Raw genomic sequence first — 23184 nt, 5'->3', positions numbered from 1 at the left:
CAGAACCGTCTGGTCGATGTTTTTTCAAGAGAATTTTCTTGGTACCTGCCGCCGGTGAGGATTTTAATGAAGTAGACGGTGAAGGAATAAGTTGCAGGTGAAAAAGTTGATCAATTTTTTCCTGCCGAAGTTTTCTTCCTTTCAGTATCATTTCCTGACATTGCTGACAGGAAGAAATATTGTGGTTTTCACCTAAACAGACGACACATTCTAGATGCGGGTCTGTGACCGACATGGTCCGATTACAGGCCCGGCATTTTTTGAAGCCTGAGGCCATGGTGATATCGACGGCCGTCGATGAATGAGAGAAAAAATGAGAGAAAAAATTATTAGCTGAAAAAATATCTCACCAGTCGGTGAGAGAGAAAACGAGTGAGATCCCGTGAGGGAGAGAACATTTTTAAATAATGATTTTTCAGTCAGAAACTGAGTAAAATCTCAGAGGCTCCGATGATTGCGATGCTGAGAGCAGCGCGGAAAAATGAAGACTAGAGTGAGACCCCTGTGGCAGAGAATATCATGGCATGCTGGGCATGCTCAGTAGCCTCACAGTGCCAGTCAAAAGTTTCTAGAAACTTTGACAGAAGTTTTCCCGCAATAAGGCTCCGTCAGTGACGTCACCCATATGTGAGGACTTATGCTCATAAGGACCATATGCTTGTCCTGGGATAACATGAGATACCACCACCACCATATATCGTGGGAATGTCACACGATATATGCAATGTTTTGTATTTCCCCACCCAGATATCCTTCCCCTATTACAATACAAGGCAATTCAATGCAAATATTTTATTGCGACTTACCAAAACATTGGTCAGCCAAGATAAAACTCCTCCTTGGTAAGTCTAGTGGGATGCCTGGGACCCTAATACGGGTCCCAAGGCTCCCGCCACACATTTAAAGTGACTGGAAAAAAACCGCAAACAAATGGAGAAGCTGAGCGGGGGTCAGTGCTGGTCCCTATTTCAACCCAGGGCCGCCATTTGAGGGAGCCCTGACACCTCATAAATAGAAAAAAAAGTTTTAATTATGCTTGAAGTGGCATTGGCCCCTGCCCTGATGTCCAAGCCCCCAACCCCCCAGGATACATTACCATAACCCCCCGGCCCCACCAGACCTCTGAGAGCAAAATCCCTCTTGTACATTTTCATAAACCCAGTCCCCGGCAACCCCCGATAGTAAGATCTGACCTCCCACACCCCGCTCCTGAGAACAAGATCCCCCCTCCACCTGCCCCCAACCCCCCTGAGATCCATTACCATAATCCCCAGCCTTCCCAAGAGGAAGATTCCCTATCCCCCCTGAAGGCTTAAATTCCCCACACCCCCGATGCTCAAGCTCCCCCATCAACTTATCCTGGATTCTATGTCAGGGATGGGTGCACACTTGCACCCGTCCTGGTTGGTGCCATTTTCCTAAATGGTGCCGACCTGACCTTGCCTCAGTCATGTGACTGGGAAAAGTCCGGGGATCGGTGGGGGGCTTGGACATTGAGGGGGCCACTGCCGCCACGCACATAATTAAAAGTTTTTTTCTATTTTTGGGGCGTCGGGTCCACTTCGACTAGCGGCCCCAGGTTGAAACGGGAGTCAGCACTGACCTCCATTCAACCTCTCCGTTTGGCTGTGTGAGGTTTTTTTGGTGGCCCATGGCCCTTTGAGACAAAAGTAGTCCTGTGAGGTTGGGGGCCACCATCACATTAAAGGGCCACTCGTTTTGTTCTTTTGTGTTGAGGTGTTTGGCCACAATACAAGACAATGCATCATCAAGCCCTGATGTGTTTTGGGAGAAGGGGTCCCACTATTGCTGCGACACCCCCTGCGATAGTAGGACCCCCTTCTGCGAAAAAACATAGTGGATTGATGAATCTAGGCTTTAGTCGGCTAGGTCAACTGTCTAACTCTGAAAATCAGAGTAGCCAGTTAACTTAGCGGGTTAATTCAATTCCTCCCAGTTACACCCCTGGAATGCTCCTAATTTATCCAGCTAAATTCTAGCCTCCTAATTTATTAGCCAGCTAGAATTTAGCCAGATATGTACCCAAATATTCATTTAGCTCCTTAACTTCTGAGTTAGCTGGCTAAATGCTGTTGAATATGGACCACAATGATTATAGATAATCATTTATTTTCTCAAACTAATATGATATGGTTTCATAGCATTTTCATCGCATTTCTTAGCATTTATTTTTGATAATTTGGAATTAACTGGTAATTTACCTGACATGCCTTGTGTGCTTCGGCGAGAAGGTGTCTAGCTGGCTGATAGAAACTAAGCTGAATCAAAACATCTGCTTTAGCAATCCATAAATATGGAAAAGATAGTCCATTAAGACCTTTGCCGGTTGCACTTAACTCCATAATCTGTAAAAGAAATAAAATATCCCTAAATTGTTACTTTATTTCAGGGAGACCTTCTAGCTCACAAATTACTGTAATTCATAACTGATAAATCACACAATAATTGCTTTCCTTTTTTTTTTTTTTTAAAAAGCTTTTGAACAACTTCAATGATTTTGAAATTAGAGCAGTTTTTATTTACTGATTTCAATCTACTTTGCTTGTTCGACTTATTTTGTATTTTAAAAGAGGGACAGAAATACATTGTGACCTTGTGCTTAATGCACTTGAAAAAAAAACTGGAATACAGTACATTACCTTTTCGTTTGAATTAACTGGCTTGCTCACTGGTCTTGAAATATCTTGTGCCTGGTCAAAAAAGTCATTTGTTTCTACTTTCTTTACTTGACTCATTTTCTCTTTCAGCAAGATCTCTTGCCTACAACTGCAATAAAGTAAATTAAAAATGTGTTCTGTTTCACTGGAGCAGGGTCCTGTATGATTCTGAAAGTCCATGTACACCATCTTTGGATAATTCATATGCTGAGCCAACAAAATGCATCCTAATCCCCAAAGGTTCTATTTTCCCAGCTTCAAATTCCAAAATCAGATCATGTGTACATTTACATGAAATTAAGTATGTTTCAAGATGACATTTTGAAGACCTCATTTGTTTCTAGAAAAATATGTGCACTTAAAAAAAAAACCAGGATAACATTTAAGTATACATTTAATAGCAACAATGAACAGTGATTGGAAAAAACACAGCCTATTCTATCTTACAACTCATTAGATGAAATAAAATAGTCAGCAGCCTGTAAACTATGGGGGAAAACTCAGAACATCCATTCCTGACAGACATTGAATAGAGTTAATTATATAGGGACCTGTGAAATAAAACTTATGCTCAAGAAATGTTTAGCAAGGGATCACAAAAAAATTTAACATGCACGTAGAAGTCACTTATTAATGAGTGATGCAGAAAGATTTAGTGTGGCATTGATATTACATGTTCTCACTGGTGTTGCCATGCTATTCTCAAATATGGAAACCCAAAAATGCATTGACTAAATAGTATGAGTATATTACTTTCTAAGGACAAGCTAAAAAGTGTAAGCATGCTAAACTGAGGGAGTTCAGTGCCTTTTTCCTCTTGGCTTATCCTGCTGACTTCCAAGGGGGTATACAAGTATGCCTCGCACATAGGAGTTGTTTGTCGCGCAGAAGAAAGAAAAGTAAGACTTACTACACTCCAGTTAAGGAAGTCAAAGGAGAGCAGAAAATTCTAGGAGATCAGAAAATTAAAAAGAGTGCATGTTAAGAACCATCTGTGTTCTGTGTCAGTAAAGTCTTCAAACAGTGGTATGAGAGAATATGGTTGGAGATAGAGGTGTTGTGGGACTGCCCGCGAGCCACGGACAGCCCCCCTACCTTTCTCTGGCTTGAAGCGCGGCCGGCCAGGCCTCAGCCGTCGCCATTCCGCGGTGACACTCCAGGCTCCCCCGCGGTCCTAGCGCTGTCAGCAGAGCCTCCCATGCGGCAGGGCCGCCGCCGACGCCATCTTCATGCGGCCTCGAGGTCGCACCAGCCAGCTCCTTTCTGTGGCATGGAGCCACGACGCCATTGCTGGGGTCCTCGTCCGCGGCCTGGAGGCCCCCCCAAAGCCTGCCTGTGCCTCTGCGTCGAAGTGCAGGAGAGCGCCGCTGACCGTGGTACTGCTCCTCTCTGCTTCCTGCCTTCCTTAGGCGCCAGCGCGCGCCTCTTCTGTGTATTTAAAGGGCCAGTAGCAGGAAGTGCTCCTGGCCTCACCGGAATCCAGTTCCACCCAGTTTCCTGCTTCAGCCCTATATAAGGGCCTCTCTTCAGTCCCCTGGCCTTCGGATTGGGTTCCACAGTTGTCTGTGCTTCATAACCGGTCCAGGTCCTCCGTGGGCTTCTCCTGCTTTGACGGCTTTATCTTCATGTTCCTGATGCCCTTCGTCCGTGCCTCCAGATGCCTTCAGGTTCCTGATATCTCTCGTCCGTGTCTCCAGATGTCTTCATGTTCCTGATGTTCTTCGTTCGTACCTCCTGATGTCTGATGTCCTTCCTGATGCCTTTGCCTTCGCCTCTGCTTCCATGCCTTGGTTCCTTGATGTTCACTTTCCTGGCGTGCCGTTGTCGTGGTCCGTGACCAGCCCACGGGCGGGCTGTGTAGAGCACCTCACGGTACAAGGCCATCTTCTTCTGCGCCTTGCAAGCCTCCGGAAGACTTCTGCTTCAGTCCTAGTCTTGAATCCTGAGTTGGGTTTGAATCCTTGAGAATCTTGAATCCTGTGCTTGAATCTTGTCCCGGTCTTCGGAGCTTCCTTGCATTTGAGTCCATGCCTAAGATACTGTTCGAACCTGCTCCGCTCCAGCGTTGTCCATGACCAGTCCCGTGGGTGGACTGTGTAGGGCGCGCCCCGGTGAAGGTCTCTTCAGTATCTTCGCCATGTTCCAGTACCAGCTTCCATTCTCTCCTAGAGTTTGCTTCGAGCCCAGCGTGGTCCGCGACCAGTCCTGTGGGTGGACTGTGTAGTGCGCGCTGCGTCGCAGTCTTGACCCAGCGCTTTGATCCTTGATCTTATGTCTGCAGTGCCTTGATCCTTTGCCTACATCTACAATGTCCTCGCCTGAGTCTTCGTCCAAAGTCTTCTGTATTCTATGGACACTGTCTGCCCTTGTCCTCTGTCCGGCCTGCCGCCTTTTGCCGTTACCCAGTGGCAGGTCTGAAAGGGCGTGGAACGGTCGGAGGACTGTTCATTGATCAACATTGCGTTGTTGGTCATCCTGGGGTTGCAGGTCCGGTAGAGGATCAGACCTCCATCTCCTTGTCTTCGCTTCAGCCTTGTCCTGCTCCTCATTACCCGTGCTCGCACCAGCTCACCTCCGGCGGTGTGTCTTGGGGCTCCTCCCTGAGTCATGCCATGGCCCAAGGGCTCACAACACCCATTTCAGAAACGACTGTGCCTCCGCGCTTGTAACAGTATCCGAAGGCCCCCAAGCCCTTGGTTCATAACAGCAGTCGAAGGCCGCGCTCGCAACAGTATCCGAAGGCCATGAGTTCAGTGAGCTGTGCTTGTGACGGGCTCCAGTTTTTTGGATATTCTGTTTGGCCTTGATTTTTGCCTGGAAATTTTTTCTTCAGTTTCTGGACTTCCATAACTTGCTTTTGCCCAGAGAAATTTTTCACCTTAGTTCCTGGATATTTTATGCTATGCCTTAACCAAATTTTTGCTCCATGTTTTTCTCTTCAGCTGTCTGGTTCCCACGACCTGCAGGAGGTGCCTGCATCCAGACCATCTGGAAGCAGGCACCTCCTGCAGGTCCAGTGTTCATCTCCGTTCTTCCCACTACGATGTGGTCCCGCTTCCTGGGTTCATACGACCTGCAGGAGGCACCTGCACCCAGGTTCCACACCCAGCAACCAGCACCCTCAACATCGAGAATCTTAAAGCATCAGGGAGTTTGTGTCTTCGAAGTGTACCCTACACCATTCCAGGTCTTGGCTTTTTCCGACTAGCAGGAGGCGCCTGTACCCATGACCTGTCTTCACTTCATCTCTGTCAATTCTTCTCTTGCTTGCACTGGCCTACTGCTGACTCTAGAGTCTTCTCAGCCTGAAGCTTCTCTCCACATTTCACGTCTAGGGTTCTTATCACCAGCAGGAGGCGCCTGCATCCTAGATTCATCCTCGTCTCTTAGCTTCTGACTCTGCTCCTGCTTGCATTGTCCTAATGCTTGCCATAGGAGCCATCTTCAACTAGAAGTCTCTCTTCATATCCGCAAGTGAGACTCCAGCTATGGACTACTTGTTGGTTCTTCGCAGATGTCACCTTCCTGCGAATCACCTTGAATCCACAGTTTGATCTAGCCATCCACTCTGCCGTTTAGCCTCGCTGCCAAACTAAGAATTACATTACCATCTTCCAGTACTCTAGTATGTCTGCACTACTGAGCTGCTGATCTTCTTGAAGAGATCTTGTCTTCCTTGACACCACAGGGTAAGTCAACCTTACTTCCTTGGATCCAGAGGAACCCATGTGGTTATCTTCAGTTCATCACCCCAGGAAGCCTTCCGTACAGCTCAATGAAATCACTGAGTATTCTCCAACTCCGGTGCCTTCCACCAGTGACTCACTTCTGCAAGTACGTTCATCAGTGCCTGCATTCGACTATCCATTTGTGGAGAATCACTGCATACCCATGAAATTCTCTGCTGTCTTTGAGCCTGCCTCTTGAAGCTCCATCCATCGTACTGGCTCCTTGACCCAGTCCTAAGGGAACTTCTTCTTCACAGTCATCAGAACAATCATCTTCAGTAAACAGTCCCTTGCATAAATACTATAGCGACACCTACTGACCATCAAGTCTGAGAGTGACTTCACCACGTTGTGAGTGTCTGAAGTATTCATAGATTTCCCAAGATGCTCACTCTCATACCAATCTGTAAAGACTTTTCTCATTTAGCCATGCAAGCCGGGAAGCACCAATCCTGAGCTTCTTTAGTCTCTGCTGCCTGCTCAGCTTCAGATTTCCACCTTCCACAGACCACACCTAAGTCCAAGCGGCTCGGGTCCTCAAGGGCTCCTCCCAGCGGGATCTTGAGCATCCAATGGTGAAGATTTTGTGGGTCTCCCGGCTCCGACTTCCTGTCAACTCATGTCATCTGGACCTCTCGTCGTACACCTGTCCCCAGGTGACCGCTCCTAAGTCCAAGCGGCTCGGATCCTCAAGGGCTCCTCCTGGGGGGATCTCGGGCTTCCATTGGTGAAGATCCTGTGGGTCTCCCTGTCACGACCTTCACTGACAGTCTTCCCTCGGTATTGAATTCACCATCTTCTTTAGACAAAAGTTGCCTCCAGTATTAACTCTCCATCATCTGAGCTATGTGCATTGGACTTTCATTCGAGTCCTCCTGACACCACTGCTATCCAAAAGACAGCTGGAAAGTTGTCTACTTACTCTCCTGAGTTCCATCGTCACAGCTTTAAAGTCCAGCTTGAAGTCTGATTTGTTTTTTCTTGCTGCCATCATGAAGATGACGTTGGTTACTTGCCATTCTTGCTCTGAGTACCTTGAACCAAGAACCGGTCCTCAGGAAACTAAAACCATTGCTAACACCTACAAACTTTTGAACAGTACTACAGGCCTTAATATTCACTAGCACTGACTACTGTAATGCCCTGCTATTAGGATTACCTTACACAATAATAAGACCACTCCAATACTACAGAACACAGCAGCAAGAATTTTGACTGGAAAAAGAAAAAGAGACCACATTACAAAAACTCTAGCCGAACTGCACTGGTTACCCATAGAACACAGAATACAGTACAAAGCACTATGCACCATACATAAATTAATACATAATGAAAAAGCAGAATGGCTAAACACAGCACTGAGGGTACATGTCCCACAGAGAAACCTGAGATCAGCCAACAAAGCACTACTAACCATCCCTTCTGTCAGAACAGCAAGACTAACACAAGTTACAGAACAAGCATTATCACTGGCAGGACCTATACTATGGAACACCATGCCGCTAGAAATCAGATTACAAAGAGATCTCAAAGCATTTTTAAAAAGTTTGAAACCATGGCTTTTTAAACAAGCATATCACAAAGAGAATGGAGAATAGAGAATAGAAATTAGAAGGGAGCAGGCGGTAGAACATCCGCACATAGCACTTAGCACAAATGCATCCAACACATACTGATTATAGAGTAATTACTACAGCACATACTGCATTGTATAATTGCAAGGGAGGATCAAATGTTAAGTGAAAGCTGGAAAGCTAAAATTGGAACATTTCTAAACATTTTAGGCCTCCCTCTTTTTTCTGTATGGTACCCCAAAAATCTGTACAGTCCAGGAAAAAAAAGTCAGGAGAGTTGTCAACCCTAGCTCAGAAAGACTACTGGGTCTTTGAATTTTGAGAGAGCATAATCCATGTCGGTGCTGATGACATCACCCTCTTGTGTAGCTGCATTTGATCCTGCTTGTCCACAAGAACTTTTGTATCACAAAATATGTCAGTATAATTTCAAAGTTTTTTCTTGCTATTAATTACTTTGAAACCCTCACCCAAAAAATCCCATTACATTCAAAATATTAAAACAAAGATGTTTACCTTGCTTGCTCCTGTTCATTAATAAATACTGTTCCAACCTCTTTCTCATGGTATGAAGCTGAGTTGCTCAATTTTAGATTTCCACATACTTGAGTAAGTCTATAAAAACAAAGACTAGCTATATATTTCAAATGAAAAACTAGCATTTCCTATAAACATAACCAAAAATATTAAATTAATATTTTGGGCTAGATGTACTAAGCATTTTTCCCACAGATACAAGATATCTATTTACCAACATGTACTAAATGTGAGTTATTGCAAAACATTTAACACATTATTCACAAAGGGCTTAAAGTTTTTAGCAAATAGTGTGTTAACTGTGCTGCAATAGCCTCACAATAAAATCTATAACAATATGTGTGTTTAGCACAAAATCTCAACTTAGCTGAACATTGCACAAATCTCATCTTTGGGTGAGTTTCCTCACTCCGAAGGTCATCAAATCTTCACAAGAGAGCACTGTTCTGTTCGTACGTCTCACTCTGAATGTCAAAGTGGCCCCTAACCCCTACATTAATACCTAAACCTCACCTCGAGTTACTAGGTGGGCCTCCAATAGAGATATAAATACCTATCTAGTGTGACGAAGGCCCCCAAAAAAGGAAAAACCATTTAGTATATCAGGCCCTGTGTTAATCTAACTATAATTAAATGGAAAGCTGCCCGTGCTTGCAGGGCTGGCGGAAGCACTAGGGGGTAGATTTTAAGAAAGTGCGCCTTCGCGTACTTTTGTTGGGGCACCAGGCGCAAACAAAAGTACGCTTGATTTTAGTAGATACGCGCGTAGCCGCGCGTATCAGCTAAAATCCAGGATCGGCGCGCGCAAGGCTGCCGATGTCGTGTAGCAGGCGCGCGCCGAGCCGCGCAGCCTGCCGCCGTTCCCTCCAAGGCCGCTCCGAAATCGGAGCGGCCTCGGAGGGAACTCGCTTTCGCCCTCCCCTCACCTTCCCCTCCCTTCCTCTATCTAACCCACCCCCCCCGGCCCTGTCTAGACCCCCCCCTACCTTTGTCGGGGGATTTACGCCTCCCGGAGGGAGAAGTAAATCCACGCGCGCCAGCGGGCCGCTAGCGCGCCGAGACGCGACCTGGGGTCGGTTCCGGAGGGTGCAGCCACGCCCCCAGACCGCCCCGGGCCGAAACCACGCCCCCGGGCCCGCCCCCGAAACGCCACGTCCCGCCCCCCAAAACACCGCGCTGATCCGACACGCCCCCCGACACGCCCCCCTCGAAAAACCCCGGGACTTACGCGAGTCCCGGGGCTCTGCGCGCGCCGGTAGGCCTATGGAACATAGGCGCACCGGCGCGCAAGGCCCTGCTCGCGTAAATCCAGGTGGATTTACGCGAGCAGGGCTTTTAAAATCCGCCCCTAGGTGGCTTGCTTTCTGCTGTGTCTTCTGGGTCACATGTTTCCCTCTCCAATAGATGGTAAACTTATTTCTGCTGGTTCTTACTCTTTCTGGGGTAACTCCAAGACACCCAGTTTCTCCAACTTTGAAGCACCCTGAGTATCAACCATTCCCACAGAGAAGCCTGATATCCAGGACTCAGAATCCCAGAAATAACTGGATAACAGAGGGCTATGGTAGAACAAGACCAGTGACTAAGAGCACCCACTCTCCCCACTGGTACCCTTACATAACACATTTTGGAAAAAGAAGTGTCCAAATAATAGAATATGAAATGCCTAAAAGGAAAGTCAACCAAAGCACCCAGAAACCCTGCAAAATGATTAAAAAGTCCTAAAAGAAAGCTTCTTCTTCTGGGAGATTCAATCAGAGGAATCAATTTGGGGACTCATTATGATGGGGACACAATTGGTAAATGCTGTCCAGGATCCTCAGCTAACAAATGCAAACAAGGTAGTCTGTTGGAGAGGTTTAGTGGACTCTTGGGCCAGCCTGACGGAGAGAATGGAAACAGTCTCCGCGCTAGTGGACTGGCTGGGAGGCGGATGCTGGACGGACTGAAGGGAAGGATCTTCACCCTGGAAGCCCTTGCTCCCCCAGGAGGAGCCCGTAGGAGCCGGACCGCTGGGACTTAGGCGAGAGGAGAAGACGACTTCACCCTGGAGACCCGAGACTCCCCCGGGAGGAGCCCGTAGGAGTCCGAGCCGCTGGGACTTAGGCGAACAGGCGAAATCTGACGAGACGATCCGTGGTCAAGGCAGGCAGCAGACGGGAGACGACGGGAGCAGGAAGAGAGAACTGAAGAAGCAAACCAGGATAGGTTGGAACCGAAGGCAAAACCCACGAAACAGGACTGGAACTGAAGCAAGAACTGGATACCGGAACCGAGGATCAAGACTGGACCTGAAGCAAGAACTGGATACCGGAACCGAGGATCAGTACTGGAACTGAAGCAGGCAACTGAAACAGGAACCAAGACTGGAACAACTGCAAGCAAGAACTCCAGAGGCACACAGCAATGAAGATCACCGAAGCAACCTAGTTGCAAGGCATTTAACTGGGGCAGACGCCGGCTTTAAATATCTGCCGGCATCTGACGTCAGAGAAGGAGGCGGAGCGCCCAAAGGCGGGAAAGGCCCTTTAAATCTTGGCCTTTCGCGCGCGCACGCACCTAGGACAGGAGGGGCCAGCCTCAGCGAGCCGACGGCGTCTCCCTCTTGGAGACGCCACCGAAGATGGGCCTTGTCGGCCTGCCAGCAGCGCGCGGCAGCTGCCCGAAATCGGGACCAGGACCTGGCGACCCGCCGTGGAGCCCCTAAGCCCGGAGCCTGGTGACACGAGGTAAGGTCCTGGTCGCGAGTGCCGCGACCGGGACCGCAACAGTACCCCCTCTCTTACACCCCCTTTTAGAAGGCCCAGGTTTACCGGGATGCTGACGATGAAATTGGAGCAGCAGTTCCTTATCCAGGATGTTACGGGCTGGTTCCCAAGTGTTGTCCTCAGGACCACAACCCTCCCAGGCAAGTAGATATTCCCACCGTCGGAGGTGGAACCAGACATCTAGGACCTCCCGAACTTGATAGGTAGGTTCATCGGGTACAGAGGGATCCGTGGGCTCAGGAACTTGACGATGATACCTGGAGAGGATGAGAGGTTTTAACAGGGAGACATGGAATACATTATGTATACGCATCGAGGCGGCTGGCGTAGCCGGTAAGAAACGGCTCCCACACGTTCAGCTATACGGAAGGGGCCACACTATCTTGGAGCCAGTCTTCGGGAAGGAATTCGGAGCTGAATGTTCTTTGTGCTGAGCCAAACCCGATCTCCGGGAAGGAAGATGGGTGCTGGTTGCCAGTGACGATCTGCCCATCTCTTCATGGCCCTGGCTGCCTTGGCGAGTTTCCCCTGGACGGATGTCCAAAGAGATTGTAACTGCTGGGCGTATGCTTGAACTCCTGGAAGTGCACTAGGAAGCGGCAGTAGTAGAGGCGGTCGTAACTGCTTCCCATAAACGATTAAAAAGGGTGAACTTCCTGTAGCTGAATGGGTATGGTTGTTATACGAGAACTCAGCCCACGGCAACAATTATTCTGTCTCTCGTTGACGAAGGAGCGAAGAAACGTCTTCAGAGAGCGGTTGGTGTGCTCAGTCTGTCTGTTGCTTTGAGGATGAAAGGCGGTGGATAGATTGAGTTGCACATTGAATTTCTTACATAATGCCCTCCAGTACTGGGTGGTGAACTGGAATCCACGATCAGAGACGATGTCCAGTGGCAGACCGTGGATTCTGAAGATATGTTGTGTGAACAAGCACGCTAGTTCAGGAGCTGAGGGTAACTTGGGCAGGGGAACAAAGTGGGCCATTTTGGAGAACCGGTCTATAGTTACCCATATGACTGTATTCCCTTCTGAGGCTGGAAGGTCCACCACAAAATCTGTGGCGATGTGGGTCCAGGGTTCCACTGGAATGGGCAACGGTTGGAGTAGGCCCCAGGGCTTCCCCGTCCATAGCTTCTGTACAGCGCAGGTGGGACAGGAGTCTACTAAAGTGCAGATATCCTGCCTCATGGTTGGCCACCAGTAGAAGCGATTTACCAAATCAAGAGTCCTCTCGCGGCCAGCGTGAACCCCAGTGAGAGAGTTGTGGGCTCAGACCAAGACCACCTTCCGAGAACGTCGGGGGGACCACCGTCTTTCCTAGCGAACATACAGTGGTTCCGGAAAGATTGATCTTCGCGGGATCTAGGATATATTGTGGCTGATCCTCATTCTCCTCCAGCTCTGTTGTGCGAAACAGTGCGTCCGCTTGTACATTCTTGGAAGCCGGCCGGTAGCGGAATGTGAAATTGAAGCGGTTGAAGAACTGGGACCAGCGGGCCTGTCTTGGATTCAAGCGTTGTGCTTGGCACAGGAACTCCAGGTTTTTATGGTCCGTATATAACGTAATGGGGTGGATGGCTCTCTCCAACCACTGTCTCCACTCCTCAAAGGCGAGCTTGATAGCTAGTAACTCCTTATCCCTGATACTGTAATTATTCTCGGCAGCAGAGAATTTCCTGGAGAAATACGAGCATGGTAAGAGTTGACCGGAGTCAGTGCATTGACTAAGCACTGCTCCCACAGCGACGTTAGATGCGTCCACCTCCACCACAAATGGACGGAGAGGGTCAGGATGACGAAGACAAGTATCCTGTAGAAATGCCTCCTTGAGGATTTCGAACGTCCGACAGGCTGAGTCCGGCTAATCCACGGTGTCAGCTCCCCTCCGAGTGAGGGCGGTAAGTGGAGCCACAATGCGAGAGTAATGGGGGATGAAATGTCTATAGAAATTTGCGAAGCCAAGGAAGCGCTGCAACGCTTTTAAACCCCTCGGCCGAGGCCAGTCTCTGATGGCGGCCACCTTCTCAGGATCCATCTGGAATCCGGTGGCGGAAACTATATATCCGAGAAATGGGAGGGAATCCTTCTCAAAGCAGCATTTCTCCAACTTTGCGTATAACCCGTTGTCCCTGAGTATCTGTAAAACCTGTCGGACAGGCTGACGATGTGAAGGCAGGTCACGGGAGTAGATCAATACATCGTCCAGATACATGATGACTGAAGTATTTAGTAAATCACGAAGTATCTCGTTCATGAGGTGTTGAAATACTGCCGGGGCATTACATAGTCCGAAAGGCACGACAAGGTACTCATAATGCCCATCCCTGGTGTTAAAGGCAGTCTTCCACTCGTCCCCTGGTCGAATATGAACCAGGTTATATGCGCCCCACAAATCCAACTTTGTGAAGATCCTGGCTCCCTGTAACCTATCCAGGAGCTCAGAAATCAGTGGAAGTGGATAACGATCCCGCTTGGTGATGGTATTGAGATCCCGATAGTCAATGCATGGTCTTAGCGATCCGTCTTTTTTGCCTACAAAAAAAAAGCCCGCCCCTGCTGGAGATTTTGAAGGTCGGAGGAACCCCTTCGCCAGGTTCTCCGAGATGTATTCGGACATTGCCCAAGTCTCTGGTAGAGATAAGGGATATACCCCTTCCCCGAGGGGGCGTCGTCCCTGGTAGGAGCTCAATGGCACAATCAAATGGCCGATGATGAGGTAGGATTTCCGCCTTCATCTTGGAAAACACGTCGGAGAACTCGGCATACGGTGCGGGTAGAGCGAGGGTGGTATGGAGAATACAGGAGCTAGTAAAGGGGTGTGTCGAGCTGGTCGTAGTTCTCTTGCCCTCTGCTGGAGGTGGCGATCAATACGACCGGCCACCTCTATGAGGTCGTTGAGATCCTCTGGAAGATCGTGGGCGGCCAACTTGTCCTTAATACGCCCGGCCAGACCCTCCAGAAATACAGCCCAGAGGCTGTCATCACGCCACCCTACCTCGAGAGCAAGCATGCGAAAGTCCATGGCATAATCTGCTAAAGAGCGGGAACCCTGGCATAATTGCAGTAGTTCAGAGGTGGTGGTGGCTAGCCGAGCCGGCTCATCGAAGGCTTGTTTGAAATTGGCAATGAACTGCGGCAAGTTGTCGAGCAGGGAGTCATTTCACTCCCAGAGTGGAGATGCCCAAATTAGGGCCTTCCCATCCAGCAACGAGAGGATATACGCCACTTTTACCGCATCAGTAGGAAACTGTTGGGGAAGCAGAGAGAACCGTATAAAGCATTGGTTCAGAAAACCTCGGCAGGTCTTAGCCTCTCCGGCGTAATGTGACGGCACCGGTAACTGAGTAGTTGAACCAATTTTCACCACTGGAGCTGGCGGTGGAGCAGGAGCTGGATCCGGCATGGCGTCAAGGCGATTAGCAAGTCACTCTACTGTAGCTGCGAGGACATCCATGCAATGCTGCTGTTGTTGCAAACGCTGGGCCATTCCGGGGATGGCCTGAAGGCCCGACAAATCCACCGAGTCCATGGCCTTGCAAACTGTTGGAGAGGTTTAGTGGACTCTTGGGCCAGCCTGACGGAGAGAATGGAAACAGTCTCCGTGCTAGTGGACAGGCCGGGAGGCGGATGCTGGACAGACTGAAGGGAAGGATCTTCACCCTGGAAGCCCGTGCTCCCCCAGGAGGAGCCCGTAGGAGCCGGACCGCTGGGACTTAGGCGAGAGGAGAAGACGACTTCACCCTGGAGATCCGAGACTCCCCCGGGAGGAGCCCATAGGAGTCCGAGCCGCTGGGACTTAGGCGAACAGGCGAAATCCGACGAGACGATCCGTGGTCAAGGCAGGCAGCAGACGGGAGACGACGGGAGCAGGCAGAGGTCAGAACCGAAGAAGCAAACCAGGATAGGTTGGAACCGAAGGCAAAACCCACGAAACAGGACTGGAACTGAAGCAAGAACTGGATACCGGAACCGAGGATCAGGACTGGAACTGAAGCAGGCAACTGGAACAGGAATCAAGACTGGAACAACTGCAAGCAAGAACTCCAGAGGCACACAGCAATGAGGATCACCGAAGCAACCTAGTTGCAAGGCATTTAACTGGGGTAGACGCCGGCTTTAAATATCTGCCAGCGTCTGATGTCAGAGAAGGAGGTGGCGCGCCCAAAGGCGGGAAAGGCCCTTTAAATCTCGGCCTTTGGCGCACGCGTGCACCTAGGACGGGAGGGGCCAGCCTCAGCGAGCCAACGGTGTCTCCCTCGTGGAGACGCCGCTGAAGATGGGCCTTGTCAGCCTGCCAGCGGCACACGGCAGCCGCCCAAAATCGGGACCAGGACCTGGCGACCCGCCGTGGAGCCCCCCAGCCTGGAGCCTGGTGACACAAGATAAGGTCCCGGTCGCGAGTGCCACAACCGGGGCCGCAACAGTAGTCAACATAATTATAGAAGAAAGTAAGAACTCTGATATCAATATTATAATCCATCTGGGGACCAATAACCTTGCTAGAAACGATGCCCATAAAGTACAGAAAGATTTCCAAAATCTAGGGAAAAGATTAGATACATGGCAAAGACTACTGCCTTTTCAGAAGTATTACCTGTTCATGGAAAGGGAAAGGAAAGGTCATGCCAGATAGATAACTTCAATGCCTGGCTCAAAACCTGGGGTAAAGAATGTGGATTTGGATACATTGGAGGATAGGGCCACGTATGGAGCAATAAAAGATTATATGGTAATGATGGCCTACATTTTACAATAGCAGGAAAAAGGATGCTAAGTGAAAAATTCAGATAATACATTATCAGGTATTCAAAGTAAGGAATGGGGATGGCCGGAGGAAGAGGGAAGAAAAAGTAAAATCAATCAGTTCAAAAATGTAGAAAAAATGACTAGAAAGAACAGCTGGAAAACTACAACTACAAATGCTCATAGTCTAGGTAACAAAATCCCGGACTTGCAGGCCCTAATGGTGGAGGCGAATTTGGACATTGTTGTGGTTACGGAAACATGATTCACCGATTCTCATGACTGGGATATGGCCATCCCGGGCTATATCTTGCAAAGAAAGGACAGAAAAGGGGGAGGAGTAGCTCTATGTCCAAAACATAATCCAAGCACCTGAACTGCAAGAGATGTGGGGTAGAGAAGAAGCATTGTGGCCCATCCTAAAAAAATAAAAAATAAAAAGAAGATGATACTTCCATTTTTACTGGTGTGATCTACAGGCCACCAACTCAAATAGAAGAATTAGATAGAGAATTTATAGAAGACATTCAAAAGATGGGAAAGAAGGGAAAAGTGTTGCTTGTTGGAGATTTTAATCTGCTGGATATGGATTAGAGTATCCTTTCTGCAAAATCTATGAGAAGCAGAGAGATAGTAGATGCCCTTCAAGGGGTTCTGCTCAAATAAATGGTAATGGAACCCAAAGAGAGAGGGTGTGATACTCGATGTAGTGCTTACTAATGGTGATAATGTTTCTAATGTTCAGGTAGGAGCTCACCTGGGCACTAGTGATCAGACAGTATGGTTCGATTTTGCAAATAAAATACAGATAAGACACACGAAAATCCGAGTTTTGAATTTCAAAGATACAGACTTTGTTGAAATGGGGACGTACCTGGAGGAAAAACTGGAAGACTGGGAGAAAATGGGTGAGGTGGAATAGTGGGCCAAGTTAAAAGGATCTATTACAATGGCAACAACTCTATATATTAGAAAAGTAAACAAGAGTAAGAGGAAAAAGAAATTGATTTGGTTCTCTAAGAAAGTGGCTGAAAAAATAAAAGCAAAAAGAACAGCATTCAAGAAGTATAAAGGATCCCAAAAAAAGGAACATAGGGAATAATATCTATTAAAACTGAGGGAGACAAAGAAAGATTTAAGAAAAGCTAAATTTCTAGTGGAAGAAAGGATTGCCAAAGAGGTAAAGTGAGGAGACAAAACATTTTTCAGATATATCAGTGAAAGAAGGGAGGTCAGAAGTGGTATAGTGAAACTGAAAGATGACAAGGAGCAATGTGTGGAGTGTAATGAAGAAATGGCAGAAATATTAAACAAATATTTCAGTTCGGTATTCACTAAAGAAGACCCTGGAGAAGGACTGTTGCTAATTAACAAAACTGTAGATGTGGACGGAGTAAACAAAACTCCATTTACAGAAGAGAATGTATGGGAGGAGCTAGACAAACTGAAACTGAACAAGGCCATGGGGTCGGATGAGACACATCCCAGGATATTGAGAGAGCTCAGAGATGTGCTGGTGGGTCCGCTGAAGGATTTGTTCAATAGATCCCTGGTAAAAGGCGTGGTGCTGCAAGACTGGAGAAGAGCGGTGGTGGTCCCACTTCACATGAGTGGGACCAGAGAGGCGGCTGGAAACTACAGGCCGGTTAGCCTTACCTCGGTGGTGGGAAAATGCTGTGGGTTGCTTGACCCGAAGCAGCATGGATTCACCAGGGGGAAGGTCCTGTCAGACAAACTTGATTGATTTTTTTGATGGGTGACTAGAGAATTTGATCAAGAAAGAATGCTGGATGTGATTTAATTGGATTTTAATAAAGCTTGTGATACTGTCTCACATAGAAGACTTGTGAACAAAAAGAGAAGCTTGGAAGGGGGTGCCAAGGTAGTAGCATAGATTGCAAACTTGTTGACTGACAGGAGACAACGTGTAATGGTAAATGGAACCTATTCTGAAGAAAGAACCATGTTAAGTGGAGTGCCACAGGGATCAGTATTGGGATCGGTTCTGTTCAATATTTTTATGAGTGATATTATGGAAGGGATAGAAGGTAAAATGTGCCTATTTGTGGATGAAACTAAGATCTGCAATAGAGTAAGAAAGCAGGAAGAGTGGTCGAAGACATGGCAGCTGGGATTTAATGCCAAGAAGTGCAGAGTCATGCATCCAGGATACAGTAATCCAAAAGAGCTGTATATATTAGGGTATGTAAGACTGATGTGCATGGACTAGGAGAGAGTGTTGTGTCCGTCAGTGCTAGACGGCTTCACCCCGTTTGCCTCACCTTGTTCACGGCTCCTCCCGCTTCCCTTGGGAAAATGGCTGCTGCCGCGTCTACAAGCCGACCTCTCTGGCATCCCCGGAACGGCTATGGTGCTGCCTCCCACCATGCGCCTCTCAAGGGCCTACTAGGGTGCACGCGCGCACGCCACCCAATGGTTACATGGAATAGACTTAGTTTTTGGGTACTTGCCAGGTTCTTATGGCCTGGATTGGCCACTGTTGGAAACAGGATGCTGGGCTTGATGGACCCTTGGTCTGACCCAGTATGGCATTTTCTTATGTTCTTATGTTTTATTCCAGCACTGGCGCAAACCTCGGGGCCATTCCCCTCTACCGACATCACGACATCCGGGTATATAGCCTGTACTTTGTTGCTAGCTCTTTTAGTTAGCAAAGGATTGGTTTCGGCCGCTTCTAAGCTACTCAGCCACTTCCGCTGCTGCCTCTGGAAGCTCTCTCTCTGCCCTTCGGGGTATTGCTAATCTGGATACCCGTTCCTCGGGGGCCCTCTGCTTAATTTCAGGTGCCTTACAGGGATCAGGTACTCACTCCTCGAGGGCCTGCTCTCCCTGCCTCGGTGCCGCTACCAAACTTTTTCAACCTGGTAGAATCGCATACCAACAGCAACCATCTAGTGAGTAATCTAACTCTCAGTCTATCTCATAGGGATGTGAATCGTTTTTCAACGATTAAAATTATCGTCCGATAATGTTTATATCGTCTTAAATCGTTATAGAACACGATACAATAGAAATTCTAACGATTTATCGTTAAAAATCGTTAAATCGTGTTAGTGCGCACTAACTCGAGTTAGTGCGCACTAACTCCCCGTTAGTGCGCACTAACTCGATTTAGTGCGCACTAACTGAAAATGATACAAATAAACACTTTCCAGGTCACTGAAGGTCAGTTAGGAATGAATATGTGTTCCTATTGGCTGGCTGCCCTCTTATCTATTGATGTTACCAAGGTTACCACTGAGGTGATGGTTGGGGGAATGGGAAATGGAACTGGAAACTAACGAACACCAACAGAAAATGAAACAAAGTGTTCACACTTCCCAGGTCAGTAAAGGTCACTTAGGAATGAATATGTATGTATGTATTCCTATTGGCTGGCTGTGCTCTTATCTATTGATGTTACCAAGGCTAATACTGAGGTAATGGTTGGGGGGATGTGAAATGGAAACAGTTGGAAGCTTGACAAAAAAAGTAATGTAATGATCAGCACTCACGTGACTAGAACTTGTTTGTTTATTATTTTTGTTAGCAGGCACCTGAAATGCTAGTGCATGTTGAATTTGCCAATCACTGTGCATTTTAGAAAGGTGGTCCTGGCTGGAACTGTACACAGTTCAAATATATGTAATTGATTGTTGGTAAGTGTATTTTTTAAGTAGCCACACTGGCACAAGTATGTTTACTTTTCCTCCTACTTAACTCACTAGCTCAGCTTTGTAAGAAGGGCTTCTCTGCTTGTGTGTTGTTTTTGTTTGGTGTGAGGAGAGCAGAAACATCAGATCTTTATTCAATCTACTACAGTCATCTCTTACAGTGCCCTATCCCTATTAATACCAGGAGTGTTGTGATCTTCCTGCACACAGTGCCCTAACCCTGATACCAGTCTGAGACAGCTCCCTCCCTGCATTACTAGTGAGAGGCTGGCTTCACAGACAGGGGGGAGCTGCCTGACCCTCACTCCTGACTTCCCCCATGTCCCAGCTAGTGAATGGTGTGTGGGTGAGGGGGGGGAGGGAGGATAGTGAAGTCTGAGACAGCTCCCTCCCTGCATTACTAGTGAGAGGCTGGCTTCACAGACAGGGGGGAGCTGCCTGACCCTCACTCCTGACTTCCCCCATGTCCCAGCTAGTGAATGGTGTGTGGGTGAGGGGGGGGGGGGGAGGATGGTGAAGTCTGAGACAGCTCCCTCCCTGCATTACTAGTGAGAGGCTGGCTTCACAGACAGGGGGGAGCTGCCTGACCCTCACTCCTGACTTCCCCCATGTCCCAGCTAGTGAATGGTGTGTGGGTGAGGGGGGGGGGGGGGAGGATGGTGAAGTCTGAGACAGCTCCCTCCCTGCATTACTAGTGAGAGGCTGGCTTCACAGACAGGGGGGAGCTGCCTGACCCTCACTCCTGACTTCCCCCATGTCCCAGCTAGTGAATGGTGTGTGGGTGAGGGGGGGGGGGGGGGGAGGATGGTGAAGTCTGAGACAGCTCCCTCCCTGCATTACTAGTGAGAGGCTGGCTTCACAGACAGGGGGGAGCTGCCTGACCCTCACTCCTGACTTCCCCCATGTCCCAGCTAGTGAATGGTGTGTGGGTGAGGGGGGGGGGGGAGGATGGTGAAGTCTGAGACAGCTCCCTCCCTGCATTACTAGTGAGAGGCTGGCTTCACAGACAGGGGGGAGCTGCCTGACCCTCACTCCTGACTTCCCCCATGTCCCAGCTAGTGAATGGTGTGTGGGTGAGGGGGGGGGGAGGATGGTGAAGTCTGAGACAGCTCCCTCCCTGCATTACTAGTGAGAGGCTGGCTTCACAGACAGGGGGGAGCTGCCTGACCCTCACTCCTGACTTCCCCCATGTCCCAGCTAGTGAATGGTGTGTGGGTGAGGGGGGGGGGGGGGAGGATGGTGAAGTCTGAGACAGCTCCCTCCCTGCATTACTAGTGAGAGGCTGGCTTCACAGACAAGGGGGAGCTGCCTGACCCTCACTCCTGACTTCCCCCATGTCCCAGCTAGTGAATGGTGTGTGGGTGAGGGGGGGGGGAGGATGGTGAAGTCTGAGACAGCTCCCTCCCTGCATTACTAGTGAGAGGCTGGCTTCACAGACAGGGGGGAGCTGCCTGACCCTCACTCCTGACTTCCCCCATGTCCCAGCTAGTGAATGGTGTGTGGGTGAGGGGGGGGGGGAGGATGGTGAAGTCTGAGACAGCTCCCTCCCTGCATTACTAGTGAGAGGCTGGCTTCACAGACAGGGGGGAGCTGCCTGACCCTCACTCCTGACTTCCCCCATGTCCCAGCTAGTGAATGGTGTGTGGGTGAGGGGGGGGGGAGGATGGTGAAGTCTGAGACAGCTCCCTCCCTGCATTACTAGTGAGAGGCTGGCTTCACAGACCGGGGGGAGCTGCCTGACCCTCACTCCTGACTTCCCCCATGTCCCAGCTAGTGAATGGTGTGTGGGTGAGGGGGGGGGGGGGGAGGATGGTGAAGTCTGAGACAGCTCCCTCCCTGCATTACTAGTGAGAGGCTGGCTTCACAGACAGGGGGGAGCTGCCTGACCCTCACTCCTGACTTCCCCCATGTCCCAGCTAGTGAATGGTGTGTGGGTGAGGGGGGGGGGGGGGGGGATGGTGAAGTCTGAGACAGCTCCCTCCCTGCATTACTAGTGAGAGGCTGGCTTCACAGACAGGGGGGAGCTGCCTGACCCTCACTCCTGACTTCTCCCATGTCCCAGCTAGTGAATGGTGTGTGGGTGAGGGGGGGGGGGGGGGAGGATGGTGAAGTCTGAGACAGCTCCCTCCTTGCATTACTAGTGAGAGGCTGGCTTCACAGACAGGGGGGAGCTGCCTGACCCTCACTCCTGACTTCCCCCATGTCCCAGCTAGTGAATGGTGTGTGGGTGAGGGGGGGGGGGGAGGATGGTGAAGTCTGAGACAGCTCCCTCCCTGCATTACTAGTGAGAGGCTGGCTTCACAGACAGGGGGGAGCTGCCTGACCCTCACTCCTCCGGGGTATTGTGATCTTCCTGCACACAGTGCCCTATCCCTGATACCAGGGGTGTTGTGATCTTCCTGCATGCAGTGCCCTATCCCTATTAATACCAGGAGTGTTGTGATCTTCCTGCATGCAGTGCCCTATCCCTATTAATACCAGGAGTGTTGTGATCTTCCTGCATGCAGTGCCCTATCCCTGATACCGGGATGTGTGCAAGAAGATCACAACACCCCCGGTATCAGGAATAGGGCACTGTGTGCAGGAAGATCACAACACCCCCAGTATCAGGAATAGGGCACTGTGTGCAGGAAGATCACAACACCCCTGGTATTAGGGATAGGGCACTGTGTGCAGGAAGATCACAACACTCCTGGTATTAATAGGGATAGTGTTACGCTAGGGCTCCGGACAGGAGTCGTGCACACCACCCAGCAGGGTGGCTCCAGGTGGAGAGAGACAGGAAGCTCGAACAGAGTCAGGTACCAGGCTGGGTCAGGGCAGGCAGCAAGAATCAGAGTCTGGGTTCAGGCTGGGTCAGGGCAGGCGGCAAGTGGCAGTGTCAAGTACAGGCTGGGTCAGGGCAGGCGGCAGTCAGCAGTGTCTGGGTCCAGGCTGGGTCAGGGCACAGTAAGCAGGGCAGGGCAGGTCAGAAGGCCCGTAGGCCACACACACACACACACGGAAGGCCCGTAGGCCACACACCAATAGCGGGGCAAGGCAGGTCAGAAGGCCCGTAGGCCACACACACACACACGGAAGGCCCGTAGGCCACACACCAATAGCGGGGCAAGGCAGGTCAGAAGGCCCGTAGGCCACACACACACACACGGAAGGCCCGTAGGCCAGGTATGGAAATCAAGGAAGAAGGCCAAAAGGCCGCACAAGGCAAGGCAAGGAAAGGAAAGGCCCGAAGGCCACGCAAGGCAAGGCAAGGCAAGGATAGGCCCGAAGGCCGCGCAAGGCAAGGCAAGGCAAGGATAGGCCCGAAGGCCACGCAAGGCAAGGCAAGGCAAGGCAAGGATAGGCCCGAAGGCCACGCAAGGCAAGGCAAGGATAGGCCCGAAGGCCACGCAAGGCAAGGATAGGCCCGAAGGCCGCGCAAGGCAGGCTAGAGCAGGGAGCCCAGGTGAGCTCGATGCCGAAGCACCGAGGCAACTG

At 49.6% G+C, this 23184-nt stretch overlaps 1 protein-coding gene across 2 annotated transcripts in view; it reads right to left on the bottom strand.

Moving 5' to 3' along the window:
* CFAP46 (cilia and flagella associated protein 46) overlaps window positions 1-23184 on the bottom strand; it is an 831934-nt gene that overhangs the window by 317874 nt on the left and 490876 nt on the right. For both annotated transcript variants that reach the window (XM_029609979.1, XM_029609980.1), the window contains exons 34-36: window positions 8497-8595; window positions 2661-2787; window positions 2223-2366 (exon numbers count right to left, since the gene is read on the bottom strand). In XM_029609979.1, the coding sequence (XP_029465839.1) occupies window positions 2223-2366; window positions 2661-2787; window positions 8497-8595 (370 nt within the window). The remainder of the gene's footprint in view (window positions 1-2222; window positions 2367-2660; window positions 2788-8496; window positions 8596-23184) is intronic.

This window comes from Rhinatrema bivittatum, chromosome 7, assembly GCF_901001135.1.
Source record: "Rhinatrema bivittatum chromosome 7, aRhiBiv1.1, whole genome shotgun sequence".
NCBI lineage: Eukaryota > Metazoa > Chordata > Amphibia > Gymnophiona > Rhinatrematidae > Rhinatrema > Rhinatrema bivittatum.
This window is presented reverse-complemented; position numbering and strand designations above follow the sequence as displayed.